The 26,860-nt window shown below is 35.5% G+C and overlaps 2 protein-coding genes across 2 annotated transcripts in view; both read right to left on the bottom strand.

Moving 5' to 3' along the window:
- LOC134381045 (phospholipid-transporting ATPase ABCA3-like) overlaps window positions 1–26,860 on the bottom strand; it is a 180,436-nt gene that overhangs the window by 112,823 nt on the left and 40,753 nt on the right. Inside the window, exons 6-11 of the mRNA XM_063101131.1 lie at window positions 24,457–24,573; window positions 23,988–24,105; window positions 20,920–21,093; window positions 17,620–17,801; window positions 15,406–15,537; window positions 5,190–5,319 (exon numbers count right to left, since the gene is read on the bottom strand). Of these exons, the coding sequence (XP_062957201.1) occupies window positions 5,190–5,319; window positions 15,406–15,537; window positions 17,620–17,801; window positions 20,920–21,093; window positions 23,988–24,105; window positions 24,457–24,573 (853 nt within the window). The remainder of the gene's footprint in view (window positions 1–5,189; window positions 5,320–15,405; window positions 15,538–17,619; window positions 17,802–20,919; window positions 21,094–23,987; window positions 24,106–24,456; window positions 24,574–26,860) is intronic.
- Window positions 12,823–13,540, bottom strand: LOC134381153 (large ribosomal subunit protein uL13m). The gene has a single exon (XM_063101201.1). It carries the CDS (start codon window positions 13,492–13,494, stop codon window positions 13,030–13,032), a length of 465 nt encoding a protein of 154 aa, XP_062957271.1. The 5' UTR covers window positions 13,495–13,540; the 3' UTR covers window positions 12,823–13,029.

Here is a 26,860-nt window from a genome sequence, read left to right as displayed (position 1 = left end):
GAAAAACCAAAGAACTCAATTGCAAGAAAACATATACTTCTATTTTTAAAATGGGCAAAAACCTGAATAGACATTTCTCAAAAATACACATACACATGGCCAACACACACACACACACACATACACACGTTCAACATCACTAATAATTAGGGAAATGAAAAGCAAAATCACAGTGAGACATCACCTCACACCAACTAGAATGATGATTATCAAAAAGACAAAATATAACAAGTGTGGGAAAAGGAAACCTTTACATAATGTTGGTGGGTATTATAAATTAGTACAGCTATTATGGAAAACAATATGGAGTTTTCTCAAAATATTAGAAATAGAATTACCATATTATCCAGCAATCCCACTATTGGGTATATATCCAAAGGAAATGAAATTAGTATGTTGACCTAGATGCTAAAATCTTTAACAAAATATTAGCAATTAGAATACAGCACCATATTAAAAAAAGCTATACACTATGATCAAGTGGGATTCATCCCAGGGATGAAAGGATGGTTCAACATATGAAAGTCAATAAATGTGATACATCACATCAACAAGCTCAAGGACAAAGACAATATGATTATCTCAATAGATGCTAAAAAAGCGTTTGACAAAATTCAACATTCCTTCATGATAAAGACTCTCAATAAATTGGGTATAGAAGGAAAATATCTTAACACAATAAAAGCCATTTATGACAAGCCCATCACCAGTATTACTCTGAATGGGGAAAAATTGAAGGCCTTCCCCTTAAGGACAGGAAGAAGACAAGGATGTCCACTCTCATGACTTCTATGCAACATAGTACTGGAGGTACTAGCTAGAGCAATCAGGCAAGAGAAAGAAATAAAGGGAATCCAGATTGGAGAAAATGAAGTCAAACTTTCCCTATCTGCAGATGACATGATACTATATATAGAAAAACCTAAACACTCTATCAAAAAACTAGAGCTGGTTAATAAGTTCAGTAACATTGCAGGTTCTAAAATAAATTCCCCCCAAATCAGTAGCATTTACATACTCAAATAATGAATTAACAGAAAGAGAAATAAAGAAAGTAAGCCCATTTACAATTTCACCAAAAAAATACGATATCTAGGCATCAATTTAACCAAGGATGTCAAAGACCTCTACAATGAGAATTACAAACCATTTCTAAAAAAAATTAAAGAAGACACAAAAAGATGGAAAGATATTCCATGCTCTTGGATTGGAAGAATTAACATTGTGAAAATGTTTACACTACCCAAAGTGATCTACAGATTCAATGCAATCCCCAACAAAATACCAATGACATTCTTCACAGAAATGGAAAAAACAATCTTACCTTTCATATGGAAAAATGAAAGATCCCGAATAGCCAAAGCAATCCTTAGCCAAAAAACAAAAAAACAAAGTTTGAGGCATAACTCTGCCTGACTTCAAATTATACTACAAAGCTGTTGTAACCAAAGCAGCATGGTACTGGTGTAAAAATAGGCATTCAGACCAGTGAAGTACAATAGAGACCCCAGAAATCACGCCTCAGGCTTATAGCCATCTGATATTAGACAAAGGCAACAAAAATCTACATTGGGGAAAAGATTGCCTCTTCAACAAGTGGTTCTGGGAAAACTGGATATCCACACGCAGAAGAATGAAACTAGATATGCATCTCTCACCATACACTAAAATCAACTCAAAATGGATTAAAGACTTAGGTACAAGACCTGAAACTGTAAAATTACTAAGGAAAAATACAGGTGAAACACTTCAGCAGTTAGGTCAGGGCACAGGCTTTATGAACATGAGCCCAACAGCACAAACAGCAAAAGAAAAAATAAACAAATGGGACTATCTCAAACTAAAAAGTTTCTGCACAGCAAAAGAAACAATCAACAGAGTGAAAAGACAACCTACATAGTGGGAGAAAATTTTTGCCAACTATGTATCTGATAAGGGACTAATATCCAGAATATACATAGAACTCAAGCAATTATACACTAAAAAATAAATGACCCAATTAAAAAATGGGCAAAGGAGATGAATAGACATTTTTCAAAGGAAGACATACAAATGGCCAACAGATACATGAAAAAATGCCCAACATCACTAGTCATCAGGGAAATGCGAATTAAAACCACATTGAGATACCACCTCATTCTAGTTAGACTGGCTATGATCAAAAAGACAGCAAATAACAAATGCTGGTGAGGGTGTGGAGAGAAGGGAACACTACTGCACTGTTGGTGGGACTGTAAATTAGTACAACCACTTTGGAAAACAATTTGGAGGTTTCTCAAACAACTACACATAGATCTTCCATATGATCCAGCAACCCCTCTTCTGGGTATATATCCAGAGGAATGGAAATCATCATATTGAAGGGATACCTGCACTCTCATGTTTATTGCAACTCTGTTTACAAGAGCCAAGGCATGGAACCAACCTAAATGTCCATTAGTACATGAATGGATAAGGAAACTGTGGTATATATACACTATGGAATACTACTCTGCCATAAAAAAAGAATGAAATACTCCCATTTGGAACAACATGGATGAATCTGGAGAAACTTACGTTGAGTGAAAGAAGCACAGCACAGAGGTATAAATACCACATGTGCTCACTCACATGTGGGAGCTAAGAGAGAAAGAAGGCAGGAAACGCAGACTACAGTGGTGCCGTGATCCAACAGAGGGAGGGAACATTCCTAGGGCTACAAATTGGAGTTGAGGGAAGTGGGGGATGGGGAGGGAGGGAGAGGGATAATTGGAAAGGGACAAAGGGTACAAAAGTAATTTCTGGTAATGGGTATGCCCCCCAGTATGAATCTGGCCCCCACATCATGGGCAGGAAGGGGTACAATCAGCTCTGTTTCTTATGAATATTTGTAATAAGAAAAAATAAATTACTATGTTGAAGAGATATCTTCACTCCCATGTACAATGCAGCACTATTCACAATAGCAGAGATATGGAATCAACCTAACCATCCATCAACACATGAGTGGATATAGAAATATGTGATAGATACACAATTGAGTACAAGTCCGCCATAAAAATACATGGAAATCCTGTATATTATATTAAGTAAATTAATCCAGGCACAGAAAGACAAATACTGCATGATCTTACTCTTATGTGGAATCTAAAATAAAGTTGTCTCATAGAAGTAGAGAGTAGAATGGTGGTTTTCAGAGACATGGGTGGCTGGCGGGGTGGGGAATGAGTAGATGTTGGTCAAAGGATATGTAATTACAGTTAGATAAGAGAAATATTTTTTAAAAATGCGTCCAGAAAAAGGCAAATACATGAGAGTGCTTCAAAAAGTTCTTGGAAAGATTTGTATTATTTTTCAATTGTATTTTTACACAAATTTTTTGAAGTACCCTTGCATAGAGACAGAAAGTACATAGTGATTGCCTGAGGCCAGAGGGTGAAGGGAAGGGGGGGGTAGAGAAATGGGGAATGACTACTAATAGTTATAAAGTTTCTTTTCTGAGGGATAAAAATGTTCTAAAATTTTGGGAGGGGGGCTGGTTGGTTAACTCAGGTGTTTAGAACATGGTGCTGACAACACCAAGGTCCAGGGTTTGATCCCTGGATCAGCCAACCAACAACAAATTTAAAAATAAATTTAAATTTATTGTGCTAATAACTTGCACAAAATTTTGTCTGCATGCATGACACACAATGTGGGCCCTACTGATACAATTAACCACATGACGGCTTTAAAAAAAGAATATTAGTCAGCCATAAAAAAGAATTAAGTGCCAAGATATATGCTACAACATTGACAAAACTTAAAAATTTTTGCTAAGTTAAAGAAGCCAGACACAAAAGATCACATATCGTATGATTCCATCTGTAGGAAATTGTCCAGATTAGTCAAATCCATAGAGCCAAGGGCTGGAAGAATGGAAAATTGAGAGGTGATGGCTAAGAGGTAGGGGTTTCTATTTGGGGTAACAAAAATATTCTGGAATTAGGTAGAGGTAATAGTTATACAACACTGTGAATGTACCAAAGCCACTTAATTGACACCTTAAAATAGTGAATTAAGTAAATTTTACCTCAATAAAAAAATTACCATTTAGAAAAATAAACAAGATATGACCCTTGCCTCAAACAATTTAAATCTAATGGTGAAAACAGACGACTCAATAAGTGTAATAAATGATAGGATTAAATCATTTCACATGTGTTTATTGAGTATTTACTATCTAGTCACTTGGGACATATCAATTACCAAACAGAGGTAAAAGCAATTAATTCCCATTGAGGGAATCAGGAGGTTGCTTTTGAGCTGGATCTTCATAGATAAGTGGAATATTTCAAAAGGTGGATCAGTGGTTTAGGCATCCCAAGTGAAGAGAAGAACACGAGTGCATGCACATAAGAAAGTGCATAATGTGTGTTCTGAAATAACACATGTATTTTTTCTAATTGAAATGTATTGGTTGCAATGAATTACAAGTGAATTGCTTCAGTAAGAAGAAAAGATTCTGGGATTACAGAAAAGTTTTCTATCTTAACAGGTGGTTGAGTTACACAGATGAATACATATATCAAAATTTAGCCCCCCCCCCAAAAAAAACACCTAAAATGTAAGCATTTAATTATACTAAAATTTTACACACACACACACACAAAAGCTAATGACTAAAAAATTAACTTTAAAATGTCTAAAAATGGATATATAACAAGTGAGTACAGTAAAATGTTAAAATGGTAGAATCTATGTAGTGGGTATAAATGTTCACTGAAAAATTCTTTCAAGTTAGCTGTATGTTTAAATTTTCCTTAATAAACAAATATGTATTCATAAGAACAATTACACATTTTACAAAAGGAACAATGCACATCAAACAAATTATAATGGTTTCTGTGACAGGGAGAGGGGAATAGAAGGAAAAGTGAGATAAGAAGAAAAATGAACAAATAAATAACAATAAAAAAGAAGAGGGCTCTTGCATTGGTTAGTGAGAAAAGTGCATTACGAAGTGATAAATTTTATGCACTTGAGATGCAAAAATTAAACCCTAATTTTTAAATTTTATAGCAAATGATTTGTACTTTTAAAAAGACAGTAGATTAATCAACAACTGTATTTATCACTTAAATGACAATGATGTCAATACCAAGAGTGTACACAGAAGCCTGACAACTTGGTCCACAGTATCTTCACTCAGGGTGACCCCAAATACATACCTGTGAGGATGGACAAAGTTGTGGTCTTTCCTGCTCCATTACGCCCTAGAAGAACAGTGATCTGCCCCTCATATACATTCAAAGACAAGTCTTTTATTGCTATTACGGTAGTATTCTGTAATGAGAATTCCTGTGGGGGGGAAAATACTAACATTGTATGTATTTATTATTACTGGTAAAAAAGAAGCACTCACCAATTATCCAGAAAAGTAAAAAAAATTTAAAAACCAGATTATTAATCTCAAGGGGGGGAATTAAAATATAAACTAAATAAAATTGTAAAAAACAAACAATACTTGGAAGCAATATATGGGTAGACCTTCAAAGTACGTCTATGAACTCTTCCTGAACAAACTCATCCAGTCTCCCTTTATCCCAGTTACTACTGTCTTCAAGCTGATAATGCCACATCTGCTTCAGTCAATGTCTTTCTCTTATGTTGCAGAAGTGCCTTCTGGAAACTCATTATATTTAGTTGTCCTTTAGGCACTTCAAACTCTACTCATTATCACACCTGAAAACATATTCCTACTGCTATCTTCTTTATCTCCATGAGTTGCACCATTGTGTACCTAGATGTTCAAGCCAGAAATTGTGACTTACCTTAGACATCTCCATCCATCTCATCTACCAAAACTCATTGGTCACTAATCACTACTAATCAATCCATTCATTCATTCAACAAATAATTGCTGAGTGACTACTATGTGTACACATGCATTGTGGAAGGTGCTGTAAATGGATTTATAAACAAGACAGACCTGGATCCTGCTCTAACAACAAAAATAGTTAGTAAATTGTCATTGTTTTTGATGATCTTCAGAGTTTTGAGGAATACTGATGAGATATTTTATAGAATGTCCCTCAACTGTCATTTGTTTGATGTGTTTTCTTATGATGAGACTCGGATTGGTTTTTGGGAGGAAGACCCAGAGATAAATGGTAATCTCTTCACATTATATCATGAGTACTTTCTGTCAACATAACTTATCACTGTTGATGTTAACCATGATCACCTGGTTGAGTCTGGACGAATGTACCATACTTTATTTACATAAGATGTTAATAATAGGAGAAACTGAGTGTAAGGTGTATGGAAACTCTCTATACTATTTTTTACAATTCTGTAAATCTAAAACTGTTCAAAAATAAGATGTTAATAATAAGAGAAATTGAATGTACGGTGTATGGAAACTCTATTTTTGCAATTCTTCTGTAAATCTAAAACTATTCAAAAAATTTTTTAAGTTAATCAAAAGAAGAAATAACATTTTAGTAAGAGAAACAGAAAAAAATAAAAGTGTATAATATAAATGATTACATATTGTGCTAAACAGTCAAGGACACTACTCTATACAAGATAGTCAAGTAAGGTTCTCTGAAGTCATATTTTTTAGCTACAGATCAACATATAGCATGCTTATGGAAATGATAAAAACAGTCTGCTCTAATGTTTAAAGATCGTAGAAGTTGTCACTCACACTTTCATCATCAGAAAAAAGCTGAACAAACTGAAAGCAACAGCTCTTCTTAGATCTATTAGAGAATTGAGGTCACAGGGCAAACTGATGCCCCCAAAAGTGGAGAGGCAGGCAAATACAGAGAATCACAGCTTACTGGTAGCAGAGGCTTCTCTGCCAAATGCTACCAAACATTTAAAGAACTAATAACAATTCTTCTCAAATGCTTCCAAAAAACTGATTAAGAGGGAATACTTTCAAACTTATTCTAAAGGCCAGCACTACCTCATACCAAAACCGTAAAAACACACAACAAAAAAAGAAAACTACAAACCGATATACCTAATGAACACAAATGTGAAAATCCTCAACAAACTAGCAAACCAAATTCAACAACACATTAAAAAGATCATTCACCATAATCAAGTGGGATTCATTCCAGGGATGCAAGGATGGTTCAACACACACAAATCAATAAACATGATACATCACATCAATAGAATGAAGAAAAAATCAGAACATTTCAAGGGAAACAGAAAAAGCATTTGATAAAATCCAACATCCCTTTATGATAAAAACACTCAACAAATTAGGTGTAAAAGGAATGTACCTCCACACAATAGAGGCCATATACTACAAACCCACAGCTAATATCATACTGAATAGACAAAAATTGAATGATTTTCCTCTAAGATCTGGAACAAGACAAGGATGCCCACTTTCCCCACTGTTATTCAACATAGAATTGGAAGTTCTAGCCAGCACAATGAAGCAAGAAAAGGCAATAAAGGGCATCCAAATCGGAAAGGAGGAAGTCAAATATTCCAATTTGCAGATGACACGATCATATACATAAAAAAACCTGAAAGACTCCACTGAAAAATTACTGGAACTAATAGGTGAACTCAGTATAGTGACAGGATACAAAATCGACACACAAAAATCAATAGTGTTCCTATACACCAATAACAAAATATCTGAAGAAGAAATCAAGAAAGTAATCCCATTCACAATAGCTACCAAAAAATGAAATACCTAGAGGTAAATTTAACCAAGGAGGTGAAAGAGTTCTACAGTAAAAACTATAAAACATTGTTTAAAGAAATTGAAGAGAACACAAATAAACAGAAAAATAACCCATGTTCATGGGTTGGAAGAATTAACATCATCAAAATGTCCATATTACCCAAAGCAATCTATACATTCAATGCAATCCCTATCAAAATACCAATGACATCCTTCACGTTAAAAAAAATTTTTTTAAGTTTGTATGAAATCTCAAAAGACCCCACATAACTAAAGCAATCTTGAACAAAAAGAACAAAGTTGGAGGCATCACACTACCTGACTTCAAAATATACTATACAGCTATAGTAACCAAAACAGTGTGGTACTGCCATAAAAACAGACAAATAGGCCAATGGAACAGAATAGAGAGCCCAGACAGAAATAGACTCATACATTTACAGTCAAATGATTTTCAACAAAGGTGCCAAAAATATAACTGGGGAAAGGATAGCCTCTTCAATAAATGGTGTCAGAAAAACTAGATATCTACATGAGGAGATTGAAACTCAACCCCGATCTCTCATGATACACAAAAATTAACTCAAAATGGATTAAAGACCTAAATTTAAAACCTGAACCTATGAAACTACTAGAAGAAAACATAGGAAAAATGCTACATGAAATGGGAGTGGGCAGTGCTTTTTTGAACAAGACTACAAAAGCACAGGAAACTAAAGCAAAAATACACATATGGGACTACATCAAACTAAAAATCCTCTGCACAGCAAGGAAAATAATCAACAAAGTGAAGAGACAACCTACAGAATGAAAGAAATTGTTTGCAAAGTACACATCAGACAAGGGACTGATATCCAGCATATATAAGGAACTCAAACTACTCAATAGCAAAATAACAAATAGCCCAACTTAAAAACAAAAAATGGACAAAGGACACGAATGGATGTTTCTCAAAAGAAGACATACAAATGGTCAAAAGGCACATGTAAAAATGCTCAAAATCACTAATTATCAGTGAAATGCCAATTAAAACCACAATGAGAAATCATCTCACTCCAGACAGAACAGCTATTATCAACAAAACAGAAAATAAATTCTAAAGAGGATGTGGAGAAGAAACTCTCCTACATTGTTGGGGGAAGTGTAAATTGGTACAGCCATTGTGGAAAATAGTATGGAGGTTCCTCAGAGAATTAAAAATCAACCTTATGACCCAGCTTTCCACTACTGGATACATATATACTCAAAGTAAAGGAAATCAATATATGGAAAAGATACCTGCACTCCCATGTTCATCGCAACTATTCACAATAGCCAAGAGATGGAATCAACCTAAATGCCCATTAGTGGATGAGTGGATTTTAAAAAACTGTGACATATATACACAATGGAATACCATTCACCTATATAAAAAATAAAAACCTATTGTTTGTAGCAACATGGATGGAACTGAAAACCATCATGTTAAGTAAGTCAGGCACAGAAAGACAAATACCACATGGTATCACTAATATGTGGAATCTAAAAAATAGAAGTGGCACATGAAAAAATGCTCAAAATCACTAATTATCAGGAAAATGCAAATTAAAACCACAGTGAGATATCATCTCGTTTCTCAAAAAGAAAGAAGACACAAATTGCTAATATCAGCACTAAAGGTAGAATAAAAGAACAGTATGAACAATTTTATGCCCACAAATTTTATAACTTAAATGAAATGACAAATTCCTTGAAAGACATAAACTACAAAACTCACACACAGAGACATAGACACTAAATGGGCCTATATCTATTGATGAAATGTAATCAATACTTAATACTCTTCCAAAAAGGAAAGCACTAGGCCCAGATAGAATCACTTTTGAAATCTGACAAAACTTTAAGGAAGAAATTATTCAGTTTGGAACAATGTCTTCCAGAAAATAGAAGCACAGAGGACAATTTCTCACTCATTGTATGAGGCCAGCATTACCCTAATATCAAAACCAGATGCAGAGATTACAAGAAAGTAAAACTATAGATCTCTCATGAATATAGACGCAAAATCCTCAGCATTATACTAGCAAATCAAATCCAACAATTTATAAAGAAAATTAAACACCACAACCAAGTGGAGTTTCTTCCAAGTATGCAACATGTCAGTGTATGAAAATCAAATACTCTAACTCACCACATAAAAACAATGATGAAGAAAATTATCATTTCAATTGCTGTAGGAAAAGCATCTGACAGAATCCAATACAGATGCATAAAATTCTCAGCAAACTAGGAAGAGAGGAGAACCTCCTCAACTTGATAAAGACGTCCACAAAAAACCTACAGCTAACATTTCACCTAATGGTGAAAAACTAGATGTTTTCCTCCTATAATCAGGAATACAGCAAGGATTTCCCTTCTCACCACGCCAATTCCATTTTATACTGGAATTCCTAGCTAGTGAAATAAGACAAGAAAAGAAAAGTAAATGCATACATATTTGGAAGAGAGAAATAAAACTATCTTTTTTATTTGCAGCAGACATGTTTATCTATGTAGAAAATCCCAAAGAATAAGCAACAACAAAAAATAAACCCTCCTAGAACTAATAACTATGGCAAGGTCACAGAATAGAAGATTCATATACTAACTTCATTTGCTTTTCTACACACAAGCAGTAAAAAATTAGAAATGAAAAACACAATACCGTTTACAATAGCACAACACAAGAAAAATTAAATACTTAGGTATAAATCTAAGAAAATACATACAGGATTTATATGTGGAAAACTACAAAATTATGATTAAAAATATCAAAGAATTAAATCAATGGAGATATAATCCATGTTAAAAAGTTGAAAGACTCAATATTATTGTTAAAATGTCAATTTTTCCTAAGGTGATCCATGAGGCACTCACACTTACCCAGCTGTGTCCTGTCTGGCTGTGGCCATTAGGCATCTGTACTAGGCATTTTTTGGTATATTTTCTTAACAACAAATTCAGTTTCTTAAATACAGAGATGATTCTCTTTTCTGTGCCTTCTTGTGCCAATTTTAAGTCATGCTTTTCCATTTATTTCAACCTTTTTATAACTGTCAAATTTATTTGCATAATTTTTCTAATGTCTTATTATCCTTTAAATGTTTGAAGCACTGGTAGTGTTGTTCCTTTTTCATACTTGATATTGATAATTTATGTTTTCCCTTTTTCTTAATTTTTCTTAAGATGTATCTATTGATCTTAACAAAGAATCAGTTTATGACTATGTTGATTTTTTTCTATTTCATATCTGCTTTATATTTCTTTGATTTCTATTTTTCCCTTATGTTGCCTTCTTTCTTTCTTTGAATTCAATTTGCTCTCTTTTTCTGGATTATTTAAATGGAACCCTAGATTAATGATGAATGATATTCTATTACATGTATTTAGATATATATCCTCATCTAAATACTTGTAAGCTGAAACCCACAAGTTTTCATATGCCATGTTTCATTATTATTCTTTTCAAAATATTTTCTAATTTATTTTTATGCTTCTTTCTTTGACCAAACATTAGGGATTTTTAAATTATTTTTCTGTTATTTCTTCTAGTTAATTTTCACTCCAGCCAACAAAGATACTCTGATTTCAATTTATGTTGCAATGTGCATAATGGCTGACATAAAATCTTTTTAAAAAATGTTCCACATACACTTGGGGATAATGTGTTTTCTGCATTTCTTGAATAAAATGTGTCAATTAAGTCATATTGGTTGATAATGTTTTCAAATCTTCATATTCTTACTGTTTATTTCATTTCTCTGCTGATATACTTAATATTTTCATATTCCTGTCCATCCTTTAAATATTTTTTTCTTTATTTTATTGAGACATAATTGATTACATGTATATGTGGGGTACAGAGTTGACTATCAGTATTTGTATACAATATGTGATGATCAAATCAGGATAGTTAGCATATTTGTCTTTAAAAACGTATTCTTTCTTTGTGTCCATTAACCAATTTCTCCCTAACTTCCCTTCCCCTCCCACCTCCCCCCTGTAATAAACACAGTTCTGTTCTTCCCTTATGAAAGTTCCACATATTATTGTGTTTCTTGTTTCCTCCTTTGTTTCTTTGTTTCCTTTTTTGTTTATTTTTTAGCTCCAACTTATGAGTGAGGACATGTCGCATTTCTCTTTCTGTGTCTGGCTTATTTCATTTAACATAATTTTCTCCAAGTTCATCCATGTCACTGTGAATGACAGAATTTCATTCTTTTTTATGACTTAGTAGTATTCCATTGTGTATATACCACATTTACTTTATCCAGTCATCCATCGATGGATACTTAGGTTGGTTCCATATCTCAGCTATTGTAAATAGAGCTTCTATAAACAGAGCTTCTATAAACATGGGAGTTCAGGTTTCCCTTTGACATGATAATTTCATGTCAAATGTTCCTTTGGGTATATACCCAGCAGTGGGGTTGCTGGATTGTATGGAAGTTCTATCTGTAGCAGTTTGAGGAACCTCCATACCGTTTTCCATAATAGCTGCACTGATTTACAGTCCCACCAACAGTGTAGGATGTTTCCCCTTTCTCAACATCCTTGCCAGAATTTGTTATTATTCTTTATCTTTTCGATAGCAGCCAGTCTAACTGGAGCAAGATGATGTCTCAATGTGGTTTTGATTTGCGTTTCCCTGATGCTGAGTGATGTTGAGCATTATTTCATGTGTCTGTTGGCCATTCCTATATTGTTTTAGTCTGTTTCTGTTGCATATAACAAAATACCTGGAACTGGGTGATTTATAAAGAAAACAAAATTTATTGCTTACAGTTTTGGAGGCTGGGAAGTCCAAAGTGCAGGGAATACTTGTGGCAAGGGCCTTCTTTGGTGGTAGGTTTACAGCAATGCAGGGGTCTCATATGGTGGAAAACGGCAGAGCAGAGAACAACTAACCTACTCATTCACTCTCCTTTTAAAGCCCTCCAAACCATGCCCATGACCACCATTTTTAATACATTCACTATGGCATGGTCCTGCAATTTAATCACCTCTTCAAGGCCCCACTTTTCAATTACCATAACAGGACTTCCTATTGTCTTTACACCATCACAGTGCGGACTAAGTTTTGGGGGCACATTCTTTTTTTTTTTTTGAATAGTTAACCAAGTAAGCAATTTTATTCTTATCATCATTTATAACATTCAAATCAGATTACATAATAAAACAATTCTACAAAATAGTATTTTATTGCAATTTCCTGTTGAAGGAATATCCCTTCCTGACCTTTCCCCTAGTTGTTTCACTCTGTGCTGTAGGTTAGAGAAACTCATAAGGTAGATGTTTCAATCACCTCATTGTTATTTTCTACAATTTTCATTCTCCTATAGCCGATAATCTTCAGGTGGAGACCACAGTCTTGGAAAAGCCTCTATTTCTTCTTGTGTGTACTCATCTAGACGTCTAGGTACTTTGCGTGGTTGAGGAAGCTCTTCCACTAAATTCTTAAGAATATCTTCTGGAATATCCTCATCTGGAAAAAGATGCAACCTTTGCATCATCGTTCTTCTGTGAAGGTTTTTTGGCAGCATGCCATAAATAGCTAGTTTTACAATAGCCACTGGATCCTTCCGGTGAAGTTGAGCAGCTGTTACTTGTTTAAATCCCCCTGGGTAGCCAGTATGTGAGGAATATACTTTTTGTTCCCATTTATTTCCAGAAAATGCAATGTGTCTTGTGTTCATTATGACAATATGATCCCCACAGTCACTCAGTTGATGGTACACAGGTTTATGTAATCCTTGAAGTTTTATTGATGCCACAGCAGCAAGTTTCCCAGGGGGCTGCATTTTCCCGTCTAAGAGATACCACACTCAAGCAAAAGTGGCCCATTGCTGCTGCTGGTGATCTGGGGGGAAGGAAAATTCCTAACGGTGGCCAGTGGGGAGACGGAGCATGGGCCAGAGGCCTCGTCGGTTGAAGGTTCCGGCTTGGGGGCACATTCAATCCAAGGCATATATCTTCCTTTGAGAAATGCCTATTTAGCTCCTTTCCCCATTTTTTAATGGGGTTATTTGTTTCCTTTCTCGTAAGTTGAATTACTTGCACATTCTGGATAGCAATCTTTTGCTGGATGTATAGTTTGCAAATATTTTCTCTCACTCTGTACATTGTCTTTTTGCTCTATTAATTGTTTTTTTTTGCTGTGCAGAACCTTTTTAGTTTTATATAATCCCATTTGTTTATTTTTCCTTTTGTTGCGTATGCTTTTGGGGTTGTATTCATAAAGCCTTTGCCTGGTCCTACTTCCTGAAATGTTTGCCCTATTTTTCTTTTAGGAGTTTTATAGTTTCAGGATGTATATTTAACTCTTTAACAGTTTTGAGTTGATTTTGGTATATGGCAAGAGGTATAGCTCTATTTTCATTCTTCCACATGTGGATATCCAGTCTTCCCAGCACCATTTATTGAAGAGGCAGTCTTTTCTCCAATGTATGTTCTTGGTGCCTTTACCAAAGATCAGTTGGCTGTAAGAATGTGGGTTGATTTTGGGGTTCTCTATTCTGTTCCATTGGTCTTTTATACCAGTACCATGCTGTTTTGGTTACTATAGCTTTGTAGTATAATTTGAAATCAGGTAGTGTAGTGCTTCCAACTTTATTTATTAATTTATTTTCGCTCAGGATTTCTTTGGATATTTGAGGTCTTTTGATGTTCCATATAAATGTTAGGATTGTTTTTTATATTTCTGTGAAGAATGTCATTGGTATTTTTACGGGGATTACATTGAATCTGTAGATCACTTTGGGTGGTATGGACGTTTTCACAACATTAATTCTTCCAATCCATGAACATGGAATGTCTTTTTATCTTTTTTTGTTCTCTCTAATTTCTTTCAGCAGTGATTTGTACTTATTGTACAGATCTTTCACTTCCTTGGTTAAATTTATTCCCAGTTATCTTATTTTTTGGTAGCTATTGTAAATGGAATTGCTTTCTTAATTTCTTTTCTGCTAGTTTGTTTTTGGGAATATAAGAACGCAATGATTTTTTAATGTTAATTTTATGTCCTGGAACTCTACTGAATTCATTTATCAGCTCTAGGAGTTTTAAAAATAATTTCTTTAACATATTAATCATAGTTATTTAAAAATCTTTGTCTGCAAATCCAATATCTAGTTTATCTTCTTGATGAAAATCTTCTTTAAGGGGCAAAAATATGCCAGCATATATATGGGTTACCTGAACAATACATGCTTTCAGCTGACCCAAATAAAATGAAATATCTGAGAATACCTCCTTGCTGAACACATAGACCGAGGAGATTACAGCCCAACAGCCTAACAAATAGCTTGCAGAACAAATAAAACCAGAATTAGAAACAGAATTTAATATCTACATATCTAATCATCACACTTCCAATTGGACACTACCTCTTATGATGGGAGTATTGTAGAAGATGCTGTTCCAAAGAAAGGAGAGAAGAAACACATTGATTTTTGTGTCATTTAAATACACTTCATAGCTCAGTTGGTTAGAGCATGGTACTGGCAACACCAAGGGCAAGGGTTTGGATCCCACACCAGCCAATGGCCCAAATAAATAAATAAATAAATACACTTCATTTTTATTTTGTCAAAGAAAGTAAATATGCTGACTTCAACCTTTAACACATGGGTTATGGCCAGTGACAAATGTTTAATATATATCGTAAATTAACTTTTAGTCTTATCAAGAAACAGAGTCCTGTAAAACAATACCTTGTGCAGATGATGGATCCTGAGACCAACTGGCAAATCAGCAGGTTCAGCTTCAAAATAATCACTTTCCAAAATATCAGTAGGTTCACTATCTTCCTTTATTGGGCTTGGTTCCTCAAACCAGTAAGATTTCTAAAAGAAAAAAAACCCATAATCATCATGATGTCATAAAAAATGAAATACTCTTAATGCTTGAAAATTATTTGGCTCATTTCACTCTGGTTTTGAGATGGGTTACAGCAGATAACTAAATTGGGAAGCAAATTGCCTATAATATGAATTCCTACAGAATAAACACAGAACAAACATGCTATTTAAAATGTCACAGCCCAAGAAGAGAGACAAAATGAAATTGCCTCCAAACGGCACGGTGGAAAGCATTATATCACTCTGAGCCAGGTCTCTCTATTTGGACATGTGGTCCACATATCCCTGGAGATCCCAAAACCCTTTCAATGTGTCTGTGAGGTCAACTTTTCATAAAAATATTTTGAAAAATGCATTTTTTGCCTTTTTACTGTTTTGACCTTTTCGTTAATGGAATATAAACAGTGGTGGGTAAAGCTGCTGGTGCCTTAATATAAATCAAAACAGTAGCACAAAACTGTGCAAAGCAGTCATTGTCTTTTCACTTCCAGATACTCACAGAAGAAAAGCCTATTTCACTTAATTAGTTTATGATGAAGAAGTAAAAATAATTTAATGAGTCTCAATCCTTGAATAAAAGTGGTCACTTAAAGAAAAAATTCCATAAACCACTCTGCAGCATGTGGAAATTTAATAAAAACCCTGAGGAAAATTACTTTTGTCCTTGCTTGAGTTGTAAGATGAACTAGCCACTATTTCCATGAAATGCCATTTTTTACTTGAAAGAATGACAAACACAAGTCTCTAGACTTAGACACTTAGCACACATTTTCTTGAAAAATAATAAAGTGATGCTGTCATGTCAAGGAAAACAATTGACATTATTTATTGCCCAAATTCAAGCTTTTAAGGAAAAATCAAAATTTTGGAAAACTTGTATCCACTGCTATGAGTGTGACAGATTTCCAATTCTTAAAAACTATATGGATAACATCATGTTGATATTAATAAATATTATGCTTTAAAAATATGTAACAAAACGTGTCATCACTTGCAAGGTATGCATAACTCAGTGAATGAATATTTTCTAAATGACTGATATATTATGTTACAAAATTATGCATGGTCAAAAATCTATTCAAATTGCAAGAAACACCAATAACTATTATTGTAACAGAGTAAGAAATGTTCATTAATAAGTTTTCAGATTCCATACTTCAATTAACTGTTAATAAACTATCTTTAGTTGACTTTTGGTGATATAGCAAAGAAGAATACCACATTTATTGAAAAGCCTATCAAAATACTCCTCCGTTTTTCAACTACATTTCCACGTGAGGTCATATTTTCTTCATATATTTTAATCAAAACAACATAGTGCAACAGATTGAGTGCAGAACCAGATATGAGAATCCAACTGTCTTCTATTAAGCAGATATAAAAGATATTTATAAAAATGTAAAACATGCCTCTCTTCTCACTGATGTTTCTTACTTTGAAAAATAGTTATTTTTCACAAAATTTTTATACAGTTCAACATGTAATTGGGTTTTGATGATATTTTAAAGTATTTGATAAATATTTAAAATTGTATCAGTTTTCATTACTAATATGGTAAATATTGATCAATGTAAATCATATTAACTAAAGCTCTCAGGTGCTCAATAATTTTTAAGAGTGTAAAGGAGTTCTGAGACCAAAACATTTAGGGACCACTGCTTTGGACCATCAAATGATAATAAAGTGGATTGACAATGGAAGCCAAGAAGCTTCCACTACTTCCATCTACTTTGATATGGCTATGATTCTAACTAACTTGGGCTAACATTGGAAAGAAAGCAGATGGTGATAGACTGGATATGGGACATAATTTATTCCCTACTCACTAGGAGCTAAGGATGTTTGTTCATTCAGATGGGACTTCTTTTGTAGAAAAACATTTGATTCCATTATCTGTGTTACAAAGTTAACTTGTGATGGCTTTAGATGAAAAGGAAAAAAACAACTATGTTTCCATAAAGGTGAGGTGCCATGGGAAAGGTGTTAGCAGTAATGATGTTTACTCTTCTACAAGCTATGTGAACAAGGACTAGAGTTTCTCTCAATAACAGAAGCATTAAAACTCGCCTGCAGGAAGAAATTCCATGGCTTGGGCACACCATACTTCCCTGGAAAGACAGCTTCTACATACCAGACCACAAGGCCACACAAGTAAGCATCAAGTAAAAGCATTAGCATAATGTGGCCCAAGGTTAGGTTATCATCTGGGTTCACTGGTGAAAAGAGGTTATTCCACTGAATACCATCCTCTGAAACATAATAGGAAATAGTTACTTCAGATACACTGCTGTGACCAGCAAAGTCACCCAGGTGCTTCACAATTAAATATTGAATGAGAAAAATGCCAATGTGTTGTCCGGAGACAGACACTGTCCCTCTTAACCAGTCCTGCCCTGAGAATAAAATATTTTACCAGAGCCTACCCTGCTGGGGTTTCATCAGAGCCTAACCTACCCAGAGGAAAAGAAACAATCAGCTCTAGCCCCTTTAGCCATGCTGTCAGACATGAGGGGAAAAAAGTATTGAAGAACACTGGAGAAGTCTATAGTTCATGGGTGCAGGCTCAACTGAAGACTGAGACCTAATCACAGGATGACATAATGCCTCCCCCTGTCCCAATTTACCACTATATTGCTGAGTGCATATTTACTGCAGTCTCTTCTAGCCAGAACATCATGTCCATCATTTAACAAAAAACTTCAAGGCATACTAAAGGGCAAAAGACAACTTTAAGAGACTGAATAGCCATCACAGAGTCAGATGTGGCTGGAATATCAAAATTGTCCCACCAAGAATTTTAACAAACCAAAATTAGACCAAAAGGGCAGACTAGGAGGTCCCAGCCTGCATCCACTCACAAAAACAACAATCTAACCACCACCTACCAAAGAAAATAGCTCAGGTAGGCCTTTGGTGTACAGTGAAGAAGCTACTGCAAACCAGTGGAATATGTTCAAGATAGCCAGAAAAGAGGATCTTGAATGATACAACCACAAAGAAAAGATAAATGTTGAGTTTGATAGGTATGCTAACTATTCTGATTGGATCATTATACAATACGTGGGTATACTGAAACAACAAACTGAACCCCATAGACATGCACAATGAAAAAAATAAATTTAAAAAAATATTATGGCAACTGCATAGAAAAGCACAGGAAACATCTGCATCACCCATCCCCAACCAAGCACACCTGTGCCAAGAGGTGTCCTTCAGCTCAGTGCCCTTCAGCTGCAACCTCCACCCTGGCGGCCTTTGTCAGCAAGGAGCCTTTGTCAGCAGCCCTCACCACCACAGTAGACACCTGCAGTTTTCATCACTGAGAGCTCTCATGATCTTCGCTGATGCAGGACCCAGCTGACAGAGCTACCCAGAGTCCATGATGCTGCACCTCCCTGGAAAAGGAGCAGCCACTCTCCCCCCAACTCCAGGATTTGATCCACTGCAGCCCCCACCACCTCAGCACAACCATGCACACCTGTGGCCCAGAACCTGCCACCACTTAGCTCATGCCTGCAACCTAGACGCTGGTGCTTCCACAAGCCCACCCATGTCCCGAACCCCATAATGACCACTGCAGCATGTGCACCTGTGCCCATCCCCAGCACCCCCATGCAAACACCCATGCCCCAAGCCGTGGTGTTCTGATACATGCCTACACCCCAGACCCTGGTGCTGCCTCCACTGTGCCCACACCTGTACCGTGGACCATGGTGCTAAGAGAGCTCCTCAGCCGCAACATCCCCTAGCAGGGGAAAAGAAGAACAGTAAGACCACAGCGGCAAATGTTACTGAGGACCCCAGCAGCTGTTGATGGCACCACAAACACCCACAACTCTCACCGCTGAGAACCCCTGTGGTCATCACCAATGCTGGCCTCTGCTGGCAGAGCTGCTTGGAGTCCAAGCCACTGCACTCCCCCAAAGTCAGACCCTTTGCTGCACCCGCCCAGATATGTTGAGTGAAATAAGCCAGGCACAGAAAGACAAATACCAGATGACATCACTCATATGTGAATCCAAAAAAGTTGATATCATACAAGCAGAGAGTAAGATGGTGGTTACCAGAGGCCAGGGCATTTGGTGGTAGTGGGGGTGAGGGGGAATTGTGGAGTTGTTGGTCAAAGGGTACAAAATTACTGTTAGATACAAGGAATACATTCAAGGGATCTATTGTACAGCTCAGTGATTAAAGCTAATGACAATATATTGTATTCTTGAAAAATGCTAAAAGAATACTCTCACTATGAAAATGATAACCTCAGCACTATTGGCATTTGGAGCTGGATAATTCTACATGTGGAAGCTGTCCTGTACTTTGTAGGATATTCAATAGCATCTCTGGCCTACATCAGTAGCACTCTTCAGTCACGACAATTAAAAACCCAAACTATCTCCAAACACTGCCATTGTCACCTGAGGGGCAAAATTGACCCCGGGTCAGACCACTGATATAGATAAAACTTGGACCCATACATGCATACAAATATATATATATAATGAATATGTATAATGTATATATTCATAATATATATAGTATCTATATTATATACATCAAATATATTCGTTATATATATTTGTATTATATTATATATTATCGATATTATATACATTATATATAATATATTATATATAATGAATATGTGTAATACAAATTTTACATATTCTTATATTTGCAAGTATGTGTGCATGTATATACAGTGTATACATATAATCGTGCACATATATAACTTTTATTATAAAGAAATATTATAATCCAAGAAAAATAAGAAACACTAAAATCACCCCCTCACTCATTGCCCTATCACCAACCCCACATCAACTGCCTTTTCTTTTTAAAAAAATATTGTTTATTATAAGCATATTATAATTAAAAATCGTGATTTTCTTTATGCCCTTTACCCAACCTATCCCTCCCCAAACCACCCCCCCACACCTCACCCCCATCTCTAGTATTCTGAAAGTTCAAGGAATTTAGGTCTTTTCTTTCTGTCTGTCTGTCCTTCCTTCCTTTCTTCTTTCCTTCTTTCTTTTTCTTTCCCTCCCTCCCTCCTCCCTCCCTCCCTCTCTCTCTGTCTGTCTTTCAGCACCCAGTTATAAGAGAGAACATGCAGTATTTCTCTTTCTGTGCCTGGCTTATTTCACATAACATAATTATCTCCAAGCTCATCCATGTTGCTGCAAATGGCAGAATTCCATTCTTTTTTATGGCTGAGTAGTATTCCATTGTGCATATATACCACATTTTCCTTATACAGTCATCCTTTGATGGACATTTAGGTTGGTTCCGTATTTTTTTGACTGACACACCTGCCTTTACTTATTGAGAATCATATTACCAAAGACATTTTATGAAGGAAAAACTCACCCTTCATTTCCATCTTGCACAGTATATCTATCCCCATACACACAGCAATATTTGAAAGGAGACAGGAAGCCAGCTTGTTACTGAGGCTCATCTGTGCATACCTATTTCTGATAAGTGCATGTGGAAAGAAAGTGAGAAAATAGAGAAAACCTCCAACAGCAACCGCCAAAGAAGCTGAAAAGTAAGAAGGAAAATACAGTCAGTTTACACAAGCTGCAAAAGTTTGAGATAGAAATACCCTCATTTTACAACAAAAGAGCTTTAGAATAGTAGCTCTATAACAAGAAAGGAAATTATCTGTTTGTTCACCTCTGTATCACTGGCAGCTAGCACAGTGCCTAACACAGTGTAGATGCTCAATAAGTACCTATGCTTGAGTGAATAAATGAATGAATAAATGAACAAGGAAATGAATAATGGTAAGAGGAAAAAACTTTTCTGAAATTTATCCTTCTCCTTCTCATGCAATTATTGCAAATATTTATTCACTTAAAGACTTATCCTGATGTTTATTAAGATTTTTTTTTTATTTTTGTTCATGACTACTCAGCCTAAAAAACTCTAGCTATACAACCCATTATTCACATCATATGAATATATCTACACCATTTCCACTTATTTTAAAATTCTGGTTAAGAAAATTATAAATTTAGTAGTGTTTATTTATATATTTCCAGTCTTATTTATAATACTTTATAAAAGAATATCTAAAATAGACAATGAAGTCAATGTTATAGAAAAGCATCTGGCTTAAGATGTTATGTATCAGAGAAATTATATTATTTGAGACTAATGAAAACAGAAAAATCTAGACAAATTATTTTTAGAATATATTTAAAGCATCAGAGAGCTATCAGACAGGGACAATTCATAGGATCAAAATCAAATTAAGAAGAGAAGTCCGGAGAGGTTAGCCTAGCACTTGGTACTAATTTTCACCTTGAACCCTTTTCAAAATGTAAACTGTGGCTGGGAGTCTGAGAAACTGAGTGAAGCTTTTGATAGGATCAAGGGACTTAGGGAAATAAAACTTGAAATTGAGACATTCTAATGGAAAGAAGACTTGATTAATATTACAAATTTTCACTTAGGACCCCAAAAGGCTACATTTAGAGCACAGGTACACCATAACAGATCACCTTTGAAACATCCCAAATCCTCATTGGATTAGGATTATCTGGGAATACTAGTGCCCTAACCTAAATGTTTGACAGAAGTAAAAGTAAATCTTCTCTGTGGGGAAAAAAAATAGTCACTCCAAAATTCAAATTATTTGTACAATTATTTCATACACAACATCTTGCATTAGATTTAAAAATATTAGAAATACCAGGTGTTATGGGCTAAATTGTGTCCCCCTAAAATCTGTAAATTGAAGCCCTAACTTCCAGTACTCAAAATGGTTCTGTATTTGGAGATAGGGTTTTTAAGAGGTGATTAAATTAAAATGGGGCCATTAGGGTGAGACCTAATCCAATCTGACTGATGTTCTTATAGAAAGAGAAAATTTGGACACCAAAAGAGACACCACTGATGTTCGCGCACAGAGAAAAGACTATACAAGGATCAAGCAGGAAGGCGGCCGTCTGCAAGCCAAGGAGAGAGTCCTCAGAAGAAGCCAAATCTGCTGTCTTAGATTGAATTACCTTGATCTTAGATTAAATTAAATTAAATTAGTATAATCATTACAGAAAATAGTATGGAGTTTCCTCAGAAACTAAAAATAGAACTACCATATGATCCAGTGATCTCACTACAGGGTATACATCAAAATGAAAGGAGATCCCATGTTTATTGCAACACTATTTACAATAGCCAAGATATTGAATCAACCTAAGTGTCCATCAACAGATGAATGGATAAAGAAAAGGTGGCATATATACACAATGAAATACTACTCATCCATGTAAAAGAATGAAATCCTGTCATTTGCAGCAACATGGATAAGCCTGAAGGACATTATGTTAAGTGCAATAAGCCAAGCACAAAAAGATAAATGCCACGTGTTTTCTCTCATGTGCAGAAACTAAAAAAGTTGATCTCATAGAAGTAGAGGGTAGCACAGTGGTAAATAGAGGCTGGGGGTGGGGTGGGGAGGAAAGGCAGAGGTTGGCTAAAAGATACAAAATTATGACTGAAGAGAAGAAATAAGTTCTAGTGTTCTATAGCACTGTAGGGGGGCTATAATTTACAATAATTTATTTTATATTTCCAAACAGCTACAAGAAAGAGTTTTGAATGTTCCCAACAAAAAGAAATGATAATTGTTTGAGGTGATGGGTATGCTGATTACCTTGATTTGATCATTATGCATTGTATATGGGCATTGAAATATTATATTATAACCCATTTTAAAAAGACAAGAAATACATAATAAACCAAGCAATTCAACACTAAAGTAAATAGCAGGAAAGACATAAAGAGTATAGGAGCAATTGATAAAATAGAAAATGGACAACTATTAGATTTTTTTTTAAAGTGGAAAAAATGGTGGTTTGTTGTCTGAAACAGAAATTTGCTTATTATTCTAAATCAGTGGTAACAAAATGTTATTGAGAAATAACTCAATAACAAAATACGGAGAAGTAATAACAAAAACACAGTTTTTCTACGAATTCCCTAACTAGTCCCATCTGAATTTACCCAGTCACACACCCTCCTCCACAAAGGGCAGGGGAGAAATTCTCATTTGTTTTGTGTATATTTGACACTGTTCTGGGCAGGTGGTAAGTGATCCCAAGACTTCAATGAATGAGTGGCTGAATGGCTGAATGAATGAATGAATGAATATTTCTATATGACCTTAATTTAGATTATATCCTTCTGTCATGTTTGATCTTATCTTGGCTTTTATCCTCTTTTCAAATGCATTCTATTTTAATTTTCACAGATCTTTCTACTTCCTCTCAAATCATTTCACATGCATGTTATATTTGTCTTTTTAGTTAGAATGTAAACAGAGGGTATATATGAAGGGACAACTGAAGTTTTAGAAGGACCTCCCAAATAAAATCCTTTTAGTCTGTTGAAACACTGAGAATCAGTCACAGAAAAAGTCTTAGACTGACCTGTATTGAAGAATGTGGTAATCAGAAAGCCAAACAATATTGAGGCGATGATAAAACACAGGAAAAAGGTGAAAAAAAGTGTTGGGTCACTGTGTGGGAGGACTTTCACATGCGTAATCTAGCAAAACAATCAAAAGCTAGTTTAGTCACATTCAAAGTTTTGTCACATTCACAGAAAAACAAGAGAGATGAAAGAAAACATCAAATATTTGAGTGGCCCCAGTAGAACAGGTCACGCTGCTCAGTGGGATGGAACATTAACTGAATGACTCATTTCTCAGAGAATGTCCATCAATCTAGGTCTATCGTTTTGTTTACTGATAGACTAGGCAGCTTCTGAATTTCCACAATGGAATCAATGAAAAACACATTTACTCTTCTGCAAGCTAAACCCACTTAGCCCACACCACGATTACTTCAACCCTCTCAAATTTTAGCTGCAGCATGCTGCCTTCAAATAGATACTTGCCTTGAGAAATAAAACTGCACACAGTAAGCAGAGGACAATTAAATGCATCAGTAAGAATGTGATGAAATACGAAGCCCACAGGGTAGTATGAGTGAGTCCTATCATAAGCTGGTACTCCTATGGGTGAGTGAACACAAACCAAATATCATGAAAAACAATTTGTAGTTTTCAAAATGCATTCAGAAATATCTGATTTAATGCCCACAAAAACTTACATATCATTCCTATTTTAGAGGAAAATAAACCAAGGCTCGGAATAGCCAAATGACCTCATTAAAGTCATTCACCTCATAGTGGCAGTACTGTGATTCCAACTCAACATTCTAGGTCCAGAGATCTTTTCCCCAATAACTTACAAGTTACAGTCCTGACACAAGAAACACTTAAGTAAAAATTCAGAACACAAAAAGTAAGACTGCCTTTCTTTTTATTATGTTCAGGAAGTAATAAGTAAGGAAGGTAAATAGGCTTAATTCAATTATAGATTAGAGAGGCAAACTATAGCCTGTGAGCCAATCTAGCTTACCTCATATTTTTGTAAATAAAATTTATTGTCACACAGTAATGCTCATTCATTTCCATATTGCTTATGGCTGCTTTCATCCTACAACTGATCTAAACCAAACTCCTCTAAATTTACAGATTAGAAAGCTAGACTCAGAGAAAGTGAGACACTTCTACAACGTTGCACAGCAACAGAACTCCCTGTTTCCTGCTCTTCCTGCCCTGTTATGCTGCTCTGAATGTTTCTGAGGCCACTCTCCATGGTTACCAGCACAGACTGGAGAAGACTTCCTAGGTTTGAATCCTGGCTCTGCCACTTACCAGCAGTATGACCTTGACCACCCTGTGCCTCAGTGTTCTCATCTGTGAACACCAAAATCTGAGTAAAAATAATGGGCAAGGAAAAGTTCACAGGGTTTTAGTTAGGGAGCTTCATGAACTATAATTCCTCAAATGCCCCAGGACTAGGGGAAGACCCACCTGTAAGGATTAGAGGAAAAAAATACCTAGAGCTTACACAGAGATGGAAAAAGGTTCCTGTTGTCACCAGCCGGAGTGTAAAACCACATAATTTGTAGGTCACAGGTACAATACTTACAAGGATTTTGCATTAGCAGTGGGTCAAATTTAGGCCTAGACTTGGGTTTCTCATCCTCAACATGAGAACATATTTAGTGTAAAGCACTGTCCTAAGTGCTTTATGGACATCAGGATTTCTTGATCTCAATGCTGTTGACATTTTGGAGTAAGATATTTTTTGTTATGAGGGGCTATCTTGTGCATTGTAGGATGTTTAACAGCGTTCCTGGTCTCTGCCCACTAGGTGCCAGTATCAACTGTCCTAGTTGTAAAAAATGTCCCCAGACACTGCCAAATGTCCCTTGGGGGCTAGATTACCTCCTGTTGATAATAACTGCACTAGAATAAATGCTACCCTAGTCCCACCTAACAAAAATTAAAAATCAAAATCCCCAATAATAAACTGTTTCCAGGATACTTAACTGGGTCTCAAGCAAAAGTGAAGAATATAGGAATAAAAAATTATTCAGGGCCCAACAAAGTAAAACCCACAATGTCTGACATACAATTAAAAATTACCAGGTGACATAAACAGTCTCTAAGTTTCCCCATCATTTCTGCCTTCTAGTGTTCACACTCGTGTGTAGGTGGGTCACACAACTTGTTTCAACCAATGGAATGTGGCAAGAGTTATGAAATGTCACTTTCATGACTTTGTTACAGAGAATTATGGCACTTATCTCATGCTGAGACTTCTTCCCTTGCTGAATTTGATGATGCTGATGGTCATTTTAGGAGGCCCATATGGCAAGTTACGAAGGGTAACCTATGGCCAACATCCAGAAAAAAACTAAAATGCTCAGCCCTGCAACTTTAAGGAACTGAATTCTGCTGATACCCATAAGAGCTTAGAAGTGATTCTTTCCCAAGTTGTGCCTCATATCAAACCATAACCCTGGCTGACACCTTGAGTGCAGCCTTGCACAAGACCAAACTAAGCTGTGCCTAAACACAACACACAGAAAGTGTGAGATAATAAATGTATGTTGTTATAAGCTGCTAAATTGTGATATATTGTTACATGGCAACAGACAAATACTAGGTGTGCAAAGATGGAGAAATATGACCCACAATAAGAAAAAAAATCAATCCATCAAAATTGACACAGCAAATGTGCAATTTATAGGACTAGGAGACAAGGACATTAGAAGTTATTACAATTGTATTCCATATGTTCAGTAAGATAGAGAAAAACGAAACATGTTAAGTAGAGACATGGCTGATAGAAAAAATTTGAGATGAAAAATAGACTAGATTTGGTTAATATCAGATTAAGTAATGCAGAAAAGATTAGTGAATTTGAAGACATATAAATATTAAT

Source organism: Cynocephalus volans, chromosome 6 (assembly GCF_027409185.1).
Source record: "Cynocephalus volans isolate mCynVol1 chromosome 6, mCynVol1.pri, whole genome shotgun sequence".
Taxonomy (NCBI): domain Eukaryota; kingdom Metazoa; phylum Chordata; class Mammalia; order Dermoptera; family Cynocephalidae; genus Cynocephalus; species Cynocephalus volans.
The sequence above is the reverse complement of the archived record's forward strand: the minus strand, read 5'-3'. Positions and strand labels throughout refer to the sequence as shown.

What these genes read in the sequence shown, in the direction of transcription:
- LOC134381153 (XM_063101201.1), bottom strand. Translation starts at nt 13,494, where the DNA reads ATGCAGCCCCCTGGGAAACTTGCTGCTGTGGCATCAATAAAACTTCAA.